This window comes from Mastigoproctus giganteus, chromosome 7 (genome assembly GCF_048544385.1).
Source record: "Mastigoproctus giganteus isolate SK-2022 chromosome 7, ASM4854438v1, whole genome shotgun sequence".
NCBI classification, from domain to species: domain Eukaryota; kingdom Metazoa; phylum Arthropoda; class Arachnida; order Uropygi; family Thelyphonidae; genus Mastigoproctus; species Mastigoproctus giganteus.
In genome coordinates, this window is record NC_143581.1 from 66,507,848 (window position 1) to 66,528,044 (window position 20,197).

Consider the following 20,197-nt stretch of genomic DNA (forward strand, 5'->3'; position numbering starts at 1 on the left):
ATGGCTTTCTAAAGGAAACTGTAACAAGATTTGTAAATCTTTTTGATATGATAATTAGTTTTTTTAGAAAGTGAAGGGGAGACAGATTTAGCAAAGGAGATTAGCAAACACAAAAACAACATACTATATGGCTTGGATTTTTCGAAAACTTAATGAAGTATCACTTCAACTTCAAGGGAAATTAATTACAGTGATAGACTGCAAACACGTATTAAAAGCTTTCATTGAAAAACTGGAAATATTTGAGAGTAATTTAATTAGAAAACAATTTCATGGTATGGTTAGCTGAAATCAATGAATCTCTCACTGAGAATGATCATAAGAATTATTCAGATCATTTGTGTTCTTTAAAAGGTGAAATGAAAAATAGATTTTCAGATTTATTTTCTTTTGAAGTGAAGCCTCGGACATTAGATCAAACAGGATGTGCTGTTGGGTTTGTTAGTGAAGAAATTCGTGAACAACTCACTGAATTAAAATGTAACGAAGAATGCAAATATAAATTCGAAAAGGTGGAATTGCCGAGTTGTGGGGATCAAAAACAACCTAAACTTCCTTATCCAACAATATAGTCTGAAACCACTTTCAACCCTATAAGACGTTTTCCAATGTCTTATATGGTTGAAAGTGGTTTTAGTTCAGTAAATAAAATATTAACAAAAGAAACAGAACTGATATATGTTCAAGAGGAGACATTGGAATTAAACTTATTAACATCATACCAAACATTGAACTTTTAGCTAAGAAGCATTAGGCTCAGGGATCCCATTGAATAAAAAGAGTAAGTATAAAGTATTTTCTTGTTTAAAATTTCATGGTGGGGGGGCAATTAGGAAAAAAATCGTCGAAAAAAGCCCTTTAAGGAGGTGATAATTAAAAAAAGGTTGAGAAACACTAATCTAGTTGATTTAAAAATTTTGGCCCCCATGTGGAGTTTCCTTCTCATTTGTTCCAATCAATTAGAGGCAAATTAAAATCACCCATAATAAGACACCCTTACTTGCCCATTCCATTTCCATGTATCATCATAATTTTCACAATCACCTGGCCTATAGATTACTCCCACTCTCATTATACCTTTGCTTCCAACAATCTCACACAATACAAATTCTGTACTAGCATGTGAAATGTCTGAATCTGGGAAAGACTTCATTGCACTCAGACTGCTTTTGATAAGAAGCATGACCCCATCACCCCTTCTATCTTCCCTCTCCTTCCTGAATACATTATACATACCGTACCGAAACTCATCATCCCCTATCTCCAGGTGTTACCACATTTCCATTATGTCAGCATTACTTGTCCTAACCAGCAGTTCGAATTCACTCATTTTATTAACGACACTTCTGACATTACTGTATAAACAATTAAGACTTGGTGTTCTTGTATAGTTAACTACCCTGATGCACCCCTTAAAGTTATTTAAGCTTGCTTCCCTGTCATTAGCTACCTGCTCATTTGAAATGTTTCTGCCCTCAGAACATCTTGTTACTATGTTCTGTTGTGGTAACAAACAAGAACTCTTGAGGTATATGCAAGCGTTAGTTTGACCAATATCATCAGATAAATGAGTATCTATATTACCCTTGTGCCCCCCCCCCCAAACTTGCAGTTTCTGTAAACCTTTAAGGTATCCTCAATAATACTGGCAAAAACTCTTGCACCATCTCTACAAAACAGATACAAGTGCAGGCCAAGTTGATAGAAATTTCTCCCCAAAAGCCTTGCAGAATCCAAGTCTTGAGTTAATCCACAAGGCGTTCAGCATATAATCTCTCCTATCATGCCAAGAGGCATGATAGGAGAGATTATATTTTGCCAAGTTTGCCAAGAGGTTTTCAACCAGGTGTCAGCTGCAGAACCATTGGAATCCTGTTTTTCTCCATGAAGTTTTTGTAAACAATATCATGCCTCTCCTTCCATCTTGTCGGCCATCCATCCATCACTTTAAATCACCTTAAATTCTCTTTGTGTAGTTTATCAGCAAAATCATTAGCTTTTTGAAGAAGAATGCTATGATTGACTGGTGCATTAAATGAGCTGGCCTGTTTGAACCGAATGAACAGAGCTTCATCTACTATTTTGGCATATTCCTTCATGCGTCCTTTTACTGGTTTCACTAATCACATTAGTGTTTAATGTGTGATATGATTTTAATAATTTTGATAAGGATGACCGAGGCACTCCTAATTTCACTGCTGCTTCCCTTTAAGACATATTGCCTAAGTTTAATTTATTGTATGCCTATAATTCGTAACTTATCTTTTACACTCAAATTCACTTTCTTTCTTGTTCACTGACATTTTTTTTTTCCAATTTTTTCGGTAGTAAAATTTAAAACAGTAAAAAATATAAGTGTCAATCAATAACAAAGCACACAGCCCACACAAATTGGAACTAATCTGACACATGCAAGTGAGACGAAGTTTAGATATAGAATTGAAGAGCAGATTTCAGTGAAGGGGAAACACATTTCACCATAATGTGAAAATACAGAATTCTAGCTATTGGTATTATTGCAAATGCAATAAGATTGAGTTTACCACCCATTTATTGCACTAACAGAACTGCATTAACAGAAAAGCCCAATAAACCAGAAACTGCAAGTTGTTTTTGTTTTATGGTTGTGACCTCCAGAATTGTGCTTTAGAAAAATATCAGAGGCATTCACAATTGATTTTTATAACCGAAGGTGCGATTTTAATAAATAATGCAAGTGTAGTGCATTTTGTTGATTTGAATCGTTTCTTCGAAATTTGATTTTATAAATTGGCTGATTCTAATAACCAGCGATCACTATAACCAGTGTTTACTGTATTTAGTAAACTGATAACAAAATATGAGCTCCTCAGGTTTCATGCTCACATCTGGTGAGTATGGGCTTGGCACACCCAGGGTCCTGAGCTGAATATCATCATTCTTCTCTTTCTTGGTGATTCCTATCTACTTCTCTCTCTCTCTCTCTCTCTCTCTCTCTCTCTCTCTCTCTCTCTCTCTCTCTCTCTCTCACGGTAACTCGGAAATTTTTTTTAGCTGGTGCAGCATGAGCCTTAGGCTTCCTTGCACTATATGGCTAGTAATAATAATAGTAATAATAAACTAATTTTTTTTGCACTTATTGTCCATTAATTCCTTCAGTGAAAACCTGGATAAACAATATTCAGTATTTCAGTTACAATACACAGTATGTGGATCTTATGTGAAACATAGGATATCCATATGAAAAAAAATAAAATAATAATAATTGTCGAAAAATAATAATAATGCAATTTGGGATAGCTTGATAAATCCATCTAAAAGAGGCAAACATGTTTCGTGAAAATTCAATAAATTATTACGTATGGATGGATGGACAGACGTTGTGAAGAAAGGTACTTCATGCATGTATGCTTACACATCTAAAAATCATCGCTTGATAAAATTTCAAGAGAAGGATGTGAATGGGGTAGTATCTAACAATAAAAATGTCTTAATATTTCATTTGTATTTAACTTTACGTTTTGAAAGAATTTATTTCTTTTCAAAGTGACCATGAGACCATTCTGATAGAATTTTGGAATTGTATCATTAAGTTCATGTTTTGGAAAATTCTCCATTCTCAATAAATAAGATATATATAGTAGAAACCCGCTTAACCAACTTGCCAGACATTGGAAAAAGTAATGGTATCCACATAGTAGAAGAAATTATCTGCTGAACAGTTGCTCAGAAATTTACAGTTTAAGGGCATTTATTAAAAGAGAAAATATGATTGGAGAACAACTGTACAGTATGAATGAAACAGGTCTGAATTATAGGTCTGAATTTGCCTACAGAAATGATGGCAAAAGTGGAGCCCACAGCACCAGGATACAAAATTCCAAATAGCATATGGTCACCACCTGTGACAGTGCAGCTGGAACGCATATTACAGATATGGTGTCACTCAGCTATAAGAAATATGAAATTTGAATATGGTGATTACAATGTGTACTGAAAAGACACGAAAGGATTGGAGGGAAGGGGTTATGTTCCTAGTTAAGATTTATGTAGTATGAATCAGAGCTCTCCAGAAATTAAAACGAAAAAAATTGAAAAAATTCGATTTTTACATTTTAATTTCTGGAGAGTATCATATGGAAGTGTTCTACGTACTATGTTGAGGTAAACTCCTCTTATTATTTTACAACTAGTTAAGATTTATATAAAAGTTAAGGCAGTGCATTCAGTTGACATGGGTGGCTAGTGCAATGTTAAGTCAGTATGATGGTAAAACAAAAATGAGAGTAGGAATGTGTTTTAAGTTTAATGACTGTGATGAGTATAACGAACAGCTGTACAGACAGTAGTGTGGGACAGTAAATCAGATTGTGTTATAATAGAGAACTTGGATCTGTTGGAACTGGGGCAAAGATGAGCAATGAGATTAGTGAGAGAAACAAAAGGGTACTCTTACCAGGAGAGGCTTCAGTTCTGCAAACTGTAGTGCCTGAAGGCCAGGCACTTGTGAGATTTGATTGAGCTGTTTAAGGCTTTGAATGGATTGAGTAAGCTGTATGCTGATGGAATCCTTTCTCTTGCTTAGACTGCACATGAGGGGAACAAGTCAAACTGAGGATGGTTGCAGGGTAGATGTGCAGAAATTTGCCCTCAACCAGTAGGTGGTCAGTTGTTGGAACAAACTCCCATTTGGTGTTGGGATAGTTTGAATAAATTCAAGGAATAACTAGACAAACTGCTAGAAGGGATGGACAGATGATATGGCTTTTTTTCCTTTTTTTTTTTTGTCTTTCTTGCATTATAGGCACTCACTGACTTTCAATACTCAACTTACGTAAATTCGATTTTACGCAAGTTTTTGCCGGCTGGTGCAAACTAAAAAAAAAAAAATGTGGAAACGTATTTTGCACCCTATAGGAATAAATTGAGGTATTGTGAAAATATCTTAATGTGAACCCAATAACACATTGTTTTTTTTTTTTTTGGTAATTCGTTCCAAGACTTCAGAAGTTGAAATTTTCTCTATATAGCTAAGCTATTTATCTCTCTAAAAGGCCATTTTTATGATGGAAATTGTATTAGTTTTATATAAATTTATGTCAAATTAGCATAACACAAAAATCACTTTTAACTGAAGGATGCAAAAACAAAACACGTGGCCAACACGTTTACAAACGCTACTATTGGCTGAGAGGAAGGGCTACACTTTCATCGTTATCATGTTCCGTTATAAGAATCAGTTTTGAATGCCTTTGTGATGTTTTTCTAAAGCACATTTCTGGAGGTCACGACCATAAAACAATAAAAACAATTTGCACTTTCTGGTTTATTGGGCTTTTCTGTTAGTGCAATCTGTTATTAACAAATAGTAAACTCGATCTTATTGAATTTGCGATAACATCAATAACTGTAATTTTTTTTTTTTTATGTTATTATGGTGAAATGTATTTTCCTTTCACCAAAATCTTTAATCATATAAAAAGCATAAAATTTCAGAGTCTTCTCTTCATTCATATTTACTTATTACAATGATGAAGGGAAAGTGACCAACAAAAAGTGCAAGTGGTGGCAGTGCTAGGAAATGAAACAAAATTGATTTATAAATGAAAACGAAAATTATTAAGAAGTAAGAAGCACATCAAAAGTTGTGATCTATTGCACAGGAATTAAGTCTTTCTACTTCAACAGTGAATATCATTTTAAAAGACAGTGCACACATAAAAGAACATGTTAAAGGATCAATGTTTTTAAGATCAACAGCATTCAGGTGCTGTATCGGAGATGGAAAAGCTATTAATTTATATAATAAGTAGTGTTTCCATGCGGGAATTCTTCCCAGTATTTCTCGGGAAATTTATGTGTTTTTCTGAATCCTGAATCCCAAGAAAAATCAGTCGAGAAAATGGGAAAAGGTATTATAATTCTCCTACCAGAATTAAAGCTTAACAATCAATATAGAAACGTTACTGGTTCAAAGGAATTCACCAACATCAAGTCAAAAGCAAGAGCAGGAAACGCTGATACGCGGAGTGGAAGGTTAACTTAACCTTCCACTTTCAGAAGGAACCGGAGTGGAAGGTTAACTTAGCCTTCCATTTCCTGTCAACTTCTGGAAATGTCGACCTTAACCAGGTTAAGGTCGACATTTCCGGGAATCAGGAGTATGTTGTAGTAGTGGCATATGATGCAAGAAAGCAAGTGTATGAGCTTATGCAGCATCAGCCAAAAAAAAAAAAAAAAAAAAATCACACCGTTGCCTCTAAATGCCTGTCCAGTTCCTCCTTAAATTTATTCAACCTATCAACTTCCACAAGGACAGATGGAAGTTTGTTCCAGCAATTAACCACCCACTGGCTAAAGGCAGATTTCCGCACATCTATTCTACATCTGTCTTTTCTTAATTTGAATTTATGCCCCCTTAGGTTCGTAATCTGAACAAGTGGAAGGATCCCATCAGAATTCAACCCATTCAAGGCCTTATATACCTCAATCAGATCACCCGCAGGTGCCTAGTCTCCAGCCACTGCAATTTGCAGAACTTAAGCCCCTCTTGGTAAGAGGATCCCTTCATTCCCCTCACCAATCTTGTTGCCCTTCTCTGTACACGCTCAAGTAAATCTACATCCTTCCTAAAATGAGGCCTCCAGACCTATATGCAGTACTCAAGGCGTGGCCTGACCATTGCCTTATACAGAGGAATAATCACCTCCTTTTCCCTGCTAGCAAAATTCCTATATATCGTTGACAAAAGCCCATGACCTGCCCTGGCAGCCTGTCTGCATTGCTCAGAAAACTTCATATCTGACTGCACAGTTACTCCCAGGTATTTTTCATTTTCTACCACCTTAAGTGTAGTAGTACCACACAGTTGGTACGTTTCTCTGGGGTTACTTCTACCCATATGCAGTACTTTGCATTTGTCAAGGTTAAACTTCAGTTTCCACTTCTTAGCCCATCTGCCCAAATTATCTAGATCCTGTTGCAGTAGCACACTGCCATTACTATCATTAACAACCCTGCCAACCTTTGTATCATCTGCAAACTTCGACATTAAGCCTGATATACCTTCATCAATATCATTGATAAATATACAAAACAACAGTGGACCTAACACCGAACCCTGTGGGACTCCACTAATAATATTAGTCCACGAAGAGCAGCACCCATTGATTACCACCCTCTGTCTTCTCCCACTTAACCATCTTTTTATCCATTGTAGCAACTTACCCTTAATACCATTCTGCTCCAATTTGTACAATAGTCTTCCATGCGCAACAGTGTCAGAAGCTATCCTGAAATCCAAATATATGATATCAAAATTATTTTTTGCATTCAGTTCTTTTGCAACCACATCATAATATCCTATCAAATTTGTTAGACAAGACTTTCCCTTAACAAACCCATGCTGTGTCTGAATTATTGCTGCAGTCTTTTCTAGATGATCCTGCAATGCATCTTTAACCAGTGACCCCATTATTTTACCCGGAACAGAAGTTAAACTAACTGGTCTGTAATTACTCGTGTCACCCTTCGATCCCCCTTTATGAATTGGGGATACATTTGCACATCTCCAGTCCGTGGGAACCTCCCCTGAGTCCAAGGACACTCTCATAATTATGGCTAAGGGTTTGCTTAGTTGCTTTTCCGCCTCCTTTAATATAACTGGATAGATCCCATCCACCCCAGGTGCTTTTCTTATGTTTAACTTCAACAATTTCTCCTCCACTTTGCTTTCAGTTATTCCAAAATCATTAAGTATCCTGCTACAATTTGATAACCTTCTGCCCTTTTCAAGCCTTAATAATTCCTCATGTGTGAATGTAGATGCAAAATACTCATTCAGTTTGTTTGCTATCTGAGCAGGATCATCAACAGTTGAACCATCAATGTCAAGTGGACCAATCAGATTCATCCCCTTCCTTTTAGAGTTTATATAAATAAAGAAATCCTTGCTGTTTTTCTTAGCATCTTTTGCCAAGGATTTCTCATAATCTGCCTTCGCCTGCCTAACCTCCTTTGTCACCTGATTACAGACTAACTTATATCTGCCATAGGCTTCTGAGTCGCTTGATAATTTATATGCATCCCATGCATTTTTCTTCTCTATTACGAGTCTCATTAGTTCATTAGATAACCATTTAGGCCTAAAGCTTGAACAATATTTCTTAATAGGTATGAGAGAAGCGGTTGCGATCTAATCAGTCAGTCCTCCTTGTAACTGTTGCCTTGTTATAAAAGTGTGTTCGTAGCCCTGTCTGCTGATAACTGTGAGTCATCCTTGCAAATAAAATAAATAAAAGTTTATATGCAGAGTATACTTTATGCAAATCCTATGAGTGGTGTTCCAGAAATAACAAGTTTTGGAAACAAAATAAGTCCTTAATTTGGCAATTTTGACACATGATTCTGTGTAGTACTGTTAACCTTGCTAGGAGATCTGAATGTTACATTATTCGAATACTTTCCAATACCAGTGTTTGAATATTTGCTATAGGCTACAGTTCTTTGTAAATACTACTAAACTTAATATTTCTTATTTATCAAATATGTTTTTTTTTAGATATCCATAATAATGAGTAAAGAGTAAGAAGAATGTTGGAAGTATTTTAAGAAAGATAAAAGGAAATCAGTCAGCTCGTTGCCAGATATGTTTTAAATCATTGCAGTATAAAGCATTATCGACTAGTGGACTTCATAGGCATCTCGAACATATTCATGGCATGAAAAGGACAAAACACTCTGAAAATAATCTTGATGAGCCAATGCCTACTACTTCTAAGAAACAATGCACAATTTTGCAATACATCAAGAGACATGTGTCACAAGATTTAGAAAAAATAGTAAGCAAACTTGCAGCAGCAGATGGATTATCTATCAACATAATCTCAAAGAGTGAATTTATTAGGGCAAGGTTCCTAAGCAAAGGACTGCAGTTGCCAAAAAGTCCATCGTCAGTTATGGCATTAATACATAACTATTACAGTAAAATAGAACAACTGTACATCGAGAAATTTGGTGCTTTCAAATGTGAAAATAAGAAGATGAGCATTTGCATAGATGAGGGGACTAGTTATAGGAATCAAAGATACATGAACGTTCACATATACCACAACGAGACTTCACCGGATCTTGGTTTAATAAGAGTTCATGTGAACTGTCTTGCAGAAAAAGTGTTATCTTTACTTCAGGAAAGATTATAAACCTTTGAATTAAACTTGAAGCAGATGTGGTTGCAACAACTAGTGCAGCAGTTATGGAAAAATTCGGAAAGTTATCACCAACTATTCAGCAGTTATGTTACTGTCATGTACTTCACCTTGCTGTAACGAAAGTGTTTTATGTCAAAAAGTTGAAAGGTGAAGCATCAAAAGCAAGCAGCAGCGGAAGTGAATACGATGCAGATTCTGAATATGAGGAAGATGAAAGCAATGACTGATTCAGATAATGTAGCCAGAGCCGATCAGTATGATCTGCAAGATTCCTCTTTGATGTCTCTCAGGTAATTTTTAGTATAAGAAAAATTGTAAAACTGTTTAAATATTCTCCAGTGAGAAATTTCCTTTTGCAGCAAGAAATAATCAAGTGTGAAAAAATGGAACTATGTGTAATTTTGGACTGTAAAACATGCTGGAGCACATTAGAAAGAATGATTGAAAGATTTTTAAAGATCCTAAATCCGATAAAAATTGTTTTATGACAGCTGAAGCTCGGTCACTTATGGAAAGAGGAATATTGTGAGAGATATGTTAAATTGTTTAAAACCTGTTCAATTAGCAGTTAAGGCATTAAGTAATCATGATGCAAATCTTCTAACAAGTGAAGGAATTTTTAAGTTTCTTTTTAGTAATTTGGAAAAACAGAATTTAAATTTTTAAGCAGTATTAGTTGTTTATATGAGGTGGAAAAGGACAACTTTTTTGCTTTGGCAAACAAGAATGAAATAACTCGATTGGCAAAATCATTAATGGAAAGACTTTTTAAAGGAAAATGTGCTTTAACAGAAGAAATGCAAAGAGAAGAAGACTTTGTTGTGGAAAACTCTGACATGAAATCAGAAATTGATCTAAAATCTGAATTAGCAAAAGCAATATCGATTTTAACATCAAAACCAAAATCAGGGCAAGCGGACAAAGTGGTTTCATCGTTAAAAAAAGAAATGAGCTTATATGAAGCAATATGTACCCTAATGCCCAACTGGAAGATGCCGTTGGATGCACTCTTAACAATTTAACCAACGTCAACACAAAATGAAAGAAATTTTTCTACGTCTGGAATATTTGTCACGAAACAAAGATCAAGACTATTGGATAGGGCAATCAATGTTTTGTGTGTTTTAAAATTTAATTTTAAGAATGATAACTTTTAAATATTCAATATTTGTGGTATTGTCTTTCAATTTTTTAAATGATTTTTATTTGGCATTTATTTTGTGTTAATGTTCCCTTCTTTTAATGTTTTCTATTATCAAATATCTATATCAAGTAGAGATCACTTTTATATGTTATTGAAATATATAATCTTGTCACAATATATATATATATATATTTTTTTTTTATGAAAACCCCAAACACGAAAGGTATCAAAACCTATAGTACTTAGTACCGTGCATGGGTTGAAGGAGAAGTATGGGGGTGCGGGATGCCGGAAACTTTGCTCTAGAGACTAAACATGGGTTTCACCACTTCAAGCCTCCAATAAGCGAAGTGGTGGTATTTCACCGGTTGATATTGGTTCATAATAATAATAAACCATGCATTTATTATATCGTCTTTTTTTCCTTTTTCTTTTTTTGTTTTTTGTTCTTTTTTACAGAAAACCTCTGAAACTTTTAGTATAAACCTATCACAGAAAAATGATTCACTTTTTATTATTATGGTCACTCATTATTATTTAAAATCAAGTAAATAAAAGTATGAAAAATACAGAATAACTTATGATTTCGGGAGTTCCGATTTTTTCATTCCCAAATCGTGAAGATTAATATCTGTCACGAATTTGGAAACACTAATAATAAGGATGGAAATTTTCAGAAGTGAGTGCCCCTGATGTGTTTGTACTGGCACTTGTCTTAATCTTTTTATTGTACATTTCGAAGCACACTTTTGCAATTTTCCCTGTGTGTGAGATAAAAAAATTGAATAAATAATTCTGTTTACATGATCATTGAACATTTCTTTTTTGCTACAATCCAGTTCAGCTCGCATAGTTGCGAGTGCTGCGTAAGCATTTAGGGAAATTCTGACTTATGCAGAGTTCCGCAGAACGCAACCCTTATGTAAGTCGGAGTGGCTGTATTAATACTAACACTAACTACTGGTCATGATGATATCAGATAAGAGGGCTTCTGTTGTGTGTGTGTGTTTGTGTTATTTACTTTTATGTTGTTTTTTTTTTTTTTTGAAAAGGATGTATATTAACAAAGTAGAACAATTTTGCTTGATTATTTCAGTTGGGTTAATTATTTTAAACAAATTTGGTTCTCATTCTTAGCAGACAGAGAGATCCAGTCAGCTCGTTACCTTTCTCTGTGTTATTTATATTTTGATTTTTTGATCATATGAAAATAATTTTAGAATATATTTATTAATTACTTTTAATTTATAGGATTGAAGCAATTCCAAATCAACTTTTTGTTAGTTTGACGGACTTAATCCATTTGGATTTAAGTAATAACAAATTAGGTGGGTGCACTTTTTAATAATTGTAGCATGACTTTATTAAGTAAATAATGCTAGTATATTTTCTTATTTCATTAGGTAGACTTTTTTTATAAATACCAGCTGGATGAGCTAAATTAAAAAACACATTGGTTTAATAATTTTTTTTTTTTTTTTGTCAAATTCATCACATAAAGTAAAAGTAAATTGCAGCCATTATCAACCCACTGCAGGATGGAAGCCTCCTCAACAATTCATGCTGAGGGAAATGGACCATAATCTGCCACACTGGTCCAGTGCGGGTTGGCAGATCGATCGTATTCAGCAGTCAGGGGCTTGAACCCCGGTCTATTCAAAGAGCGTGTGCTACTGCACTCCTGCTCCTGACCACTCGGCTACAGATCACATATTGCTGATAAACAGCTGTTTTATGGTTTTTGCTGTCCTGTTTGGAATCCTGAATGAAATTCTTTACAATGCAAATTTCTTTTTATTTTGTTGACTTATTATAAAGCAAAAAATTTCAGGACATATTTGATTGTATGCTTATTTTAGCAACTAATCAGTATTAATTATTCAGTATTATTAATTAATCTGTATTAATATGAATACTTTTTAAGTTTAGCTTATAATACAGTGAAGAATTATAGCAGTAGCTTATAGAGATAAATTTTTTAATATGAATTATATGATTCAAGAAAGCTTTTTTATTTATAATTTATCTCTGTAACATTAAATGAAATGCATGAATAGGAAATGAAATAAAAAAATAAGAAAGATAAGACATTACCTGTTACAAAGTATGCTTGCAAGGATTATATAACTAAACCTACAGGAAAATTGTTGAGGTCAGATATGAGAAATAAGGAAGAAACCATAAGATAGCAGCAGTTAGCTAACAAGGTTTTTTTGGTATTACACTCCATCAAACACAGTTTTATATGCAAGAAATAAGCTGTGAATAAATATTGGGAACAAAAATGATGAAAAAGAAGAAGATTACGATGAAGAGAGCTGATTGGTTGAGAGAAAATGAATATTTGCTAAGTTTCCAGATGTTGGAAATATCTGTGGGTAAGCAAGCATTGAGAATGTTCAAGGTGTTAGACTTAAATTGCCATTGCCTCTATTATGCATGGTTTATTTTAAGGTATTGTTTTGCTTAGGCTAGAGTTAAGTTAATGATAATATCCTGATACCCTGGCTTTTGATTAAAAATAGCAGCATATATTTTTCTGATATTTTCATTTTACTCAATTCATTATAATTGATATACTGATAATGAGAAACAGCAGTTATCTGCAAGGCTTCCACTATCTGATAAGGAAGTCAACTTCGGCCATCAAGATATTTAACCACTTAACGGTTCCCTTTTATTCAAGAAAATGTTCCTGTCACTTCCTTTAATTTAGTCCAAAGTTTTCTGATAATTTTTCAAATATACAGATATGTTTCAAATATACAGAAATTTAAGGCTGAACTAGACAAACATTTTGAGTGACTGGATGGGAGAAATGGGAAGTGTTTTTTTTTGTTTTTTGTCTGATTCTGTATAAGCTTGCTTTCTTGCATCATATGCCTCAACTAATGCTAATGTTATTTTTTTAAAATTGTGCACCTACTGAATTGAAAAAACTGTGCACTTCAAAGCTGATATTCAGATTTTTCTTCTCATGTTTAGTATAAGTTGTGAACAGGGTTTTTCACCTAATTGTTATATATAAAGAGCATTAAATATAAAAAGTATAAGTTTGTGTTTACAACCTTAGGTGAAAAATATATCCGGACTTTGTATATAATATGTTTAGAGGTATTTGTATATACAGTAAACCCCCGCTATTCGCGGTATCTGTATTCGCGGTTTCGCATATTCGCGGTCGCTGATTTAATATAAAATGAAACCTAAAAAAATGTGAAATTTAAAGCACCGTGAACTTTTTCCGCCATAAAAAAACATGGACGTGGCTAAAATTATCTTTCCCGGTCAAAACAGGGCTCAGTGGGTGGGGGAGGGGGTGACAAAATCACAAGCGTGGATGTTTCTCGCTAATCCTTGTTCAGTATGTGTTATGCGCTTGTCGTGGAAGGTTCCATGACAAGCGCATAAAACCTTCCATGACAAGCGCATAAAACCTTCCATAACAAGCGCATAACACATACGCGCTTGTCATGGAAGGTTTCTTCGTTTGCCTTTAATTTATATGCTTATAAATTGAATAAATTTATCAATTTAAAATTGATATGCTTAAAAAGGTGAAAAATCTACCGTTTTGAAGTGTAAAACGGACTTTTTCGAGTGTGTTAACGGAAGAAAGTGACTTTATTGTGGACAAGTTCTTTCTAACCCGTACAAAAATATGGCTACGAATAACAAGGGAAATGTGAAAAGATCAAAGGTGATGACATTAGCGAATAAAATTGAGTTATTAGACAAAATTTCTAATGGTGAAAGTGTCTCCTCAGTGGCAAAACATTATAAAATAAATGAGTCAACGGTACGATCAATCAAAAAATCGGAAGAAAAAATCTGCCGTAGTGTCCATGAAAACGCACTAATTGCTTCAAAAATTTGCTCTGTAACTCGTGGTGTTAAATTAGAAAAAATGGAAAAGGCTTTAAGTCTGTGGATAGAAGACCGAACTCAAAATAAAATTCCGTTATGTTCACTTATCATTCGTGAAAAGGCAAAACTCCTTTATCAACACTTTAGCGAAACTGGTGATAGCACTGGCGAGATAAGTTTTTTTTGCTAGCAAAGGTGCTGGTTTGAAAGATTTGTTTGAAATTTCTAATAAATATTACATTTAATATTAAATTGTTTCCTATTTTCATTTCGATGCCATATGCTTGCATTTCACTATGTACTGTCTATGTACATAGTCGTATTATGAAGGTACATATAATACATACATAGACTCAATTTTAGACTAGTTTTTCTTATATACTGTATTTCATACTTTGGAATGGAACCCCTTTATTACTATGGGAGCCATAACTCAGTATTCGCGTTTTCGGTATTCGCGGAATTTCTCAGGAACGTAACCCCCGTGAATAGCGGGGGTTTACTGTATTTGATTTTTGTAATAATGATTTAACTTTTAATATCTTAATTTCAATGGTTTTTTTTTTTTTAAATTTAAGTAGTATTAATGACTCAGGTGGGAATTAGTGCACCAGCACACCCATAATTGTTACTGGGTTTGTCTTTCCTTTCTAGACACTTTCAAAGAGCGGAATATATACCTTCATGGTGGTGGGGGTATATCACTTGTCACTGGGAATGCCTGCTCTAAAAGTTCATTATGCCTGGTTAATTTAGATGCCATTGAAATATCAAGAACAAGTGCCTCAATTTTTTAAGACATCCATATAGGGAATCTGCTTTACTGAACACTGTAGAAACAAATTTTCTGTAGAAAGTTGTCAATTAATAGATTTTTCTATTACCTTAAAAAAAAGGATTGAAAATTCATCCTGTTTTTTGAATAGGGGCTTGCTACTGTTGAACTTTTCAAAATCAAATTCTGGCTAAGGTAAAAAAAGCCAACACAAGAACCACAGCAAACTTCAGGAAACCTACTGGACAAACTGGTTTCCCCCTGCTGCAGTTTCTCCCTGCAGTCTCTGTAAACAGATGGTGTATGCTATTGGTAGTGGCAGCAGAAGTCGATAATGATGTATTGATTAGTTTTTTCTCATTATTAAAAGCAGATTATTGGAGTTCGTGAGTGGAATTTTCTGAAATTTACTTACAGGTACACCCTCCAGACTGCCTCGGTCTTAGAGTGTTTACCCCATCCCCCCTGCTGTTTTAAAATAGGAAAATGACTTCTACACACTGCTGCTAACATCCACCATTTGTAGATGTCATTTTCCTATTTTAAAACAGTGGGAAGGGGGGATAAACACCCTAAGACTCAAGCAGTCTGGAGGGTGTACCCATAAGTAAATTTCAGCCAACTCATGAACTCCAATAATCTGCTTTTAATAATGAGAAAAATCTGATCAATACATCATTATCGACTTCTTCTACCACTACCGATAACATGCACTGTCTATTTACCAAGATTGCAGGGAGAAACTGCAGTAGTGGAAAACCAGTTTGCCATGGTTCTTGCATTGGTTTTCTTTACCTTAACCCAAATTGTAATTCACTAGTAATTTTTTGTGACTTTCGTATGTTCTGGTTTTAGTCACAAAAGGAAGTTCATAATATTATGCAACCAGGTAATATGCTTTATTCTTATCTCAGATTTCTTCAGCATATTTATTATGTGGTCTCAGGTGGAAAACAACTTCCAGGTATTGAGAAAAGGAAGGTTTTAGTAGTCTTTTAATGAATTTTTTTTTTCCATGAGTTTTTTTCCATCTGATATCTGTTGTGATGTGTTGGTCCTGATAATCCTTTTTTAATCTTTAGGTCATGGCATCATTGTTGTTTGTTAGGTTTTAAGATGAAATATTTGTGTACAACAATATTTTATTCATGAAATGTGTTGATGTAACACCCTGCATACAGTCCATGTACTGCCAATCACTCCTGCGCATTTCCTGACCTCCGAGGTGATTCTTTGGCAACTTTGAACATGATAAGTTGCTCAGCATCTTCAGATGTCACAATATCTAGTCTGTTTGAAAGACAGACTAGGTTGGAAGTTTGGAAAACTCAAATTCTTTCATATTCTTAAGTTCTGCCTTATGGCATTCTACTACCTGTCTACATTCCAATTCATTGAGTTTGTTTCTGTACAGCTAGGCAGTTATAAATGACACTTTACCTTCTGCAGCTTCATTTACATCCCTTTGCTGCTTCATTACCCTGAACAGTTTTTGGATAACCAGCAATTTGTATAAAATGCTCTTATTTGTTAGCATCCCAGTACCCTTAATAACTTAGTGTATGTTAATGAAATATGTGTGTATAATTGTATTTCTACCTCTCCCTTTCTTCCTTCCCCTCTTCCTCAATACTCTTTCAGATACAAAAGAAAACATTATTTTTGCTATGCTTGCTACACTTTTCAAGGTGCTGTTATGGTCTGTTGGAGAGATGAAATGAAGTTGTCTTAATATTAGATAATACAGTTCATATAATTTCTGCATCCTTTGTAGCAAGTTTTACATTAGGTGACATTTTCATGAGATTATAATTTATACAAAGAAAAGACTGTTTAAATTACTAAATAAAAATTACAGACTAATTCACACTTAACTCCACATAAGATTTGAGCTTAAATTGTGAGATTTAGTCTTAAAAATATATGCTGTGTTCTCTGAAGCTAGTGGGTACCTCGACGTCCTAGGTTTTTATATTTCATTAACTTATTTAGACGTTACATGTAATAGACATTGCTCAGTATCCAATAAATTTTACAATTTAACTCAAACCTTAATGTGCAGTCAAATATGAATTTGTAATTTTTATTTAGAGATTAAGAATATCTTATATATGAATATCTTATCTTATATATTAAGAATATCTTTCACTCATCATTTAAAGTGCAGAATATTTAAAATTTTGCATTTAGTGTGAATAAAATTATCAAATGGTTTGGATTCATAATAAGCTTTTGCTCAAATTAACATGACAACTAGAATGAGAGGAGGTTTATTCAAAGTGTTTAGTAATGTCATTAAAGTTATTTATGTCAAACAAAATAGGTAATTATTTATTCCAAACTTAAAGCTGAAAATACTGGAGAATCAATAAATGTAATTGCAGCCATATGAGCAAATTAATTAGATTATCTTGGCTTGCCAGAGATTTAATTTGACTTGCCAGAGAATTAGGGCCAAAATAAAAGTCACTGAAATGTTCATTTTACTTTGCCAAAAGCTACCATTGGCATATGTAGTTTTGAAAGTGAATTTCAAGAATTTTCAGAACAAAATTTGCAATTCAGCAAAAGTTATGAAGGAAATAAATGACAATGAAGTAATTCCTACAAGTTTCAGGACTTTTCAAAGAATTTTAATGACATTGGATTCATTTATAGTAAATGCAAATATACTTGCACTTTAATCGTGGGATAATGTCATTTAGAAGTGGAAATCTCGCAGATTATTTATATAATATTGAGCTGAAGGGAAGCAGACTTCTTACTTATATGGTTGATATTGGTCATACAAAGTATGGTAAAACTTAACCATCACAGCTAGTAGAAACGTGATTTTAGAGAATTTTCCAGAGGTTTGAAGGCTCCTTTAGACAAAGGCGGAAGAGTGCTGGGAAAAAATGTATTTTTTGACCAAAAGCAGATTTGATGATTGTATTAGACAATTCTGTTCATTTTGTTGATATTGAAAATATTGCAATGAAAGCAATGTGGAAAGCTGACATACAAACATAGCATTCTGCTTATCATATAGATACAGTTACTATTTTTCTGTTGCTGATATATAATTTATAAAAACTGAGTTATCTGCTGTAATTATTGTTGTTGTTGTTTTGGTTTTCAGGAGCATTAGCAACTAAGGCTATATTGCTCCGGAAATATGTGGTGGTCATTCCCTGACCTTTCCGCATCCTCCGTATTTGGTGGTGACGGGCTCGAACCCCGGTCTAATCAAGAAGCGTGTGCTACGCACTGCTGCTCCTTCCCACCTGGCTACGGAGGCGCCTTGCTGTAATTATGCTCAAAAAAAAAAAAAAAAAAGGAAAAATAACTAATGTTCAATATTACAGTGATAAAACACACAAAACCAAATCTACTATAATTTTCCCATTTAGTTCACATTTAACCAGTAAAGCAGTGTTATTTCAATAAGTCATTAAAATTAGCAATTAAATATATATTGCAGGTAGGTTTTTTATATAGTCATACAACTGTTATTGACTTTAGTTGCTACCACAAAGTGTGGAATTAAGACCACTTTGTTTTGATGAAAGTAGAGTAAATTAATATATTTTGCAAAGTGCCATTTAGTTTCAATATTCTGAATTGCCTTTTTTTTTCTGGGTTTTTTTTTTTTTTTTTTTGTTCTTGATTATAGAGGGAAAAGGTAAATGTTGGTAACATAGTGTTTTTTTGTTCCTATATTTTAATATTAAATTTGATTTATATATTGAATAGTAATAGTTGTCACATTTTTGAAAATCATTTTAGAAACACTTCCTCCTCAAATGAGACGTCTTGTAAACCTTCAGACATTAATTTTGAATCATAATCCTCTAGGCCATAATCAACTCAGGTAATGCAGCAATACCATTTACCTTTTGCATTTGATTGTATAAAATAATATTAATAGCACATAAATAGATCATGATGTGTTTTGTTGTAAAATTCCAAATAATGATTTTTGAAGTTTGCAAGTCATTTTCCATTTGTTTATTAAAAGTTTATTTCCAGGTGTTTATTTAGAATATACTCTGCATGTGTTGTTCTTAATTAGGTATTAAATTATTTTATTTTAAAGTTAACACATTCTCTGCATTAAAAGATTTAGTTGTTTATTCTACTCAGGAGCATGTAGCATATGAGCAGATATTTCCATTTGTTAAGTTCATGTTTTTTGAAAATGTCATAAGGAAAAAAAAAAAATCCTGGTTTTGGATTTCCAAGTTTTTATGATTTATGATTTAATTTTTGACAGTTTTTATGATTTGATTTTTGACAGTAATCTTCCTTTGCTGTTTGGCTATTATATTGAGTAAAAATAGGGAAAAAAATATTTGAAAGCATTTACATTATGTATTTTTTTAATTTTTGCATTCTTCCAAATTTCTGGAAAAAAACATTCTGGTTAGCTTATATACTGCTCAAAAACTTACCTGGAAAAGGGTTATTATTGAAACTTGGTCTGAACATAAATTACTTGAAAAGCTTACTTGAAAACTTACTTGAAAAAATTACTTCGAAAAAGAACAAAAAAAAAAAAACAAAACAAAAAAAAAACTCATTCATTTGCAGTGTTTGAAAAAAGTACTAAAATGGAAGACCTTCAATTCTGATAAGATAAAGGTTACTGCTTGAGTGTGAAGCTCATTCAGAAGGCTCTGTAGCTGCTTGTTGGTGGAGACGTTCATATGCTAGTAGAGCTCTCAAGGTGCATCACTAGAATGCTGATGGAGGGAGACTGTTGTTTTCTGTATGACCAAAGGAAGGTGCTCAGCATGGGTGGGAATTCCTCTTGGCAGTTTTTATGGCTGATTTTGAATCAACTACTGCCCTATTCCCCTACATATAAATGCCTAAACTAGGATGTTGATGATATTTTAATCATTTAAAACCAGAGCAGAGATAATTTCGAGGGATATTATTTCCATCTGAACTCAAAGAATCCTAACATGACCCTTTCCCTAAAATTGGAAGAAAATAAGCTCTTCCTGGATGCTCTTATTACCACTATCTTAGATGCTCTTGTCAATACATTAGGTTGAATCACATTGGGCCACTTGATATTAATGGCTTAACTGTTGATGACCCTGCTCAGGTTGCTAACAAATTGAATAGATATTTTACATTTACATTCACACATGAGGAATTATTTAGGGAATGGGATGCCAGAAGTTTAGAAAACTTCAGCGGGGAGCAAAATGAATTTGTGATAATTGAAAGGAA

The 20,197-nt window shown here is 33.8% G+C and overlaps 1 protein-coding gene across 4 annotated transcripts in view; it reads left to right on the forward strand.

Moving 5' to 3' along the window:
• Positions 1–20,197, forward strand: part of fliI (FLII actin remodeling protein) — a 436,796-nt gene that overhangs the window by 72,730 nt on the left and 343,869 nt on the right. For 2 of the 4 annotated variants that reach the window (XM_090376949.1, XM_090376948.1), the window contains 2 exons: positions 11,584–11,660; positions 18,743–18,827. The exons of 1 other annotated variant lie outside the window; for it this stretch is intronic. In XM_090376949.1, the coding sequence (XP_090233075.1) occupies positions 11,584–11,660; positions 18,743–18,827 (162 nt within the window). Of the gene's footprint in view, positions 1–11,583; positions 11,661–18,742; positions 18,828–20,197 lie in introns of those variants that run through there. One more of the 4 variants, XM_090376951.1, reaches the window with a different exon arrangement.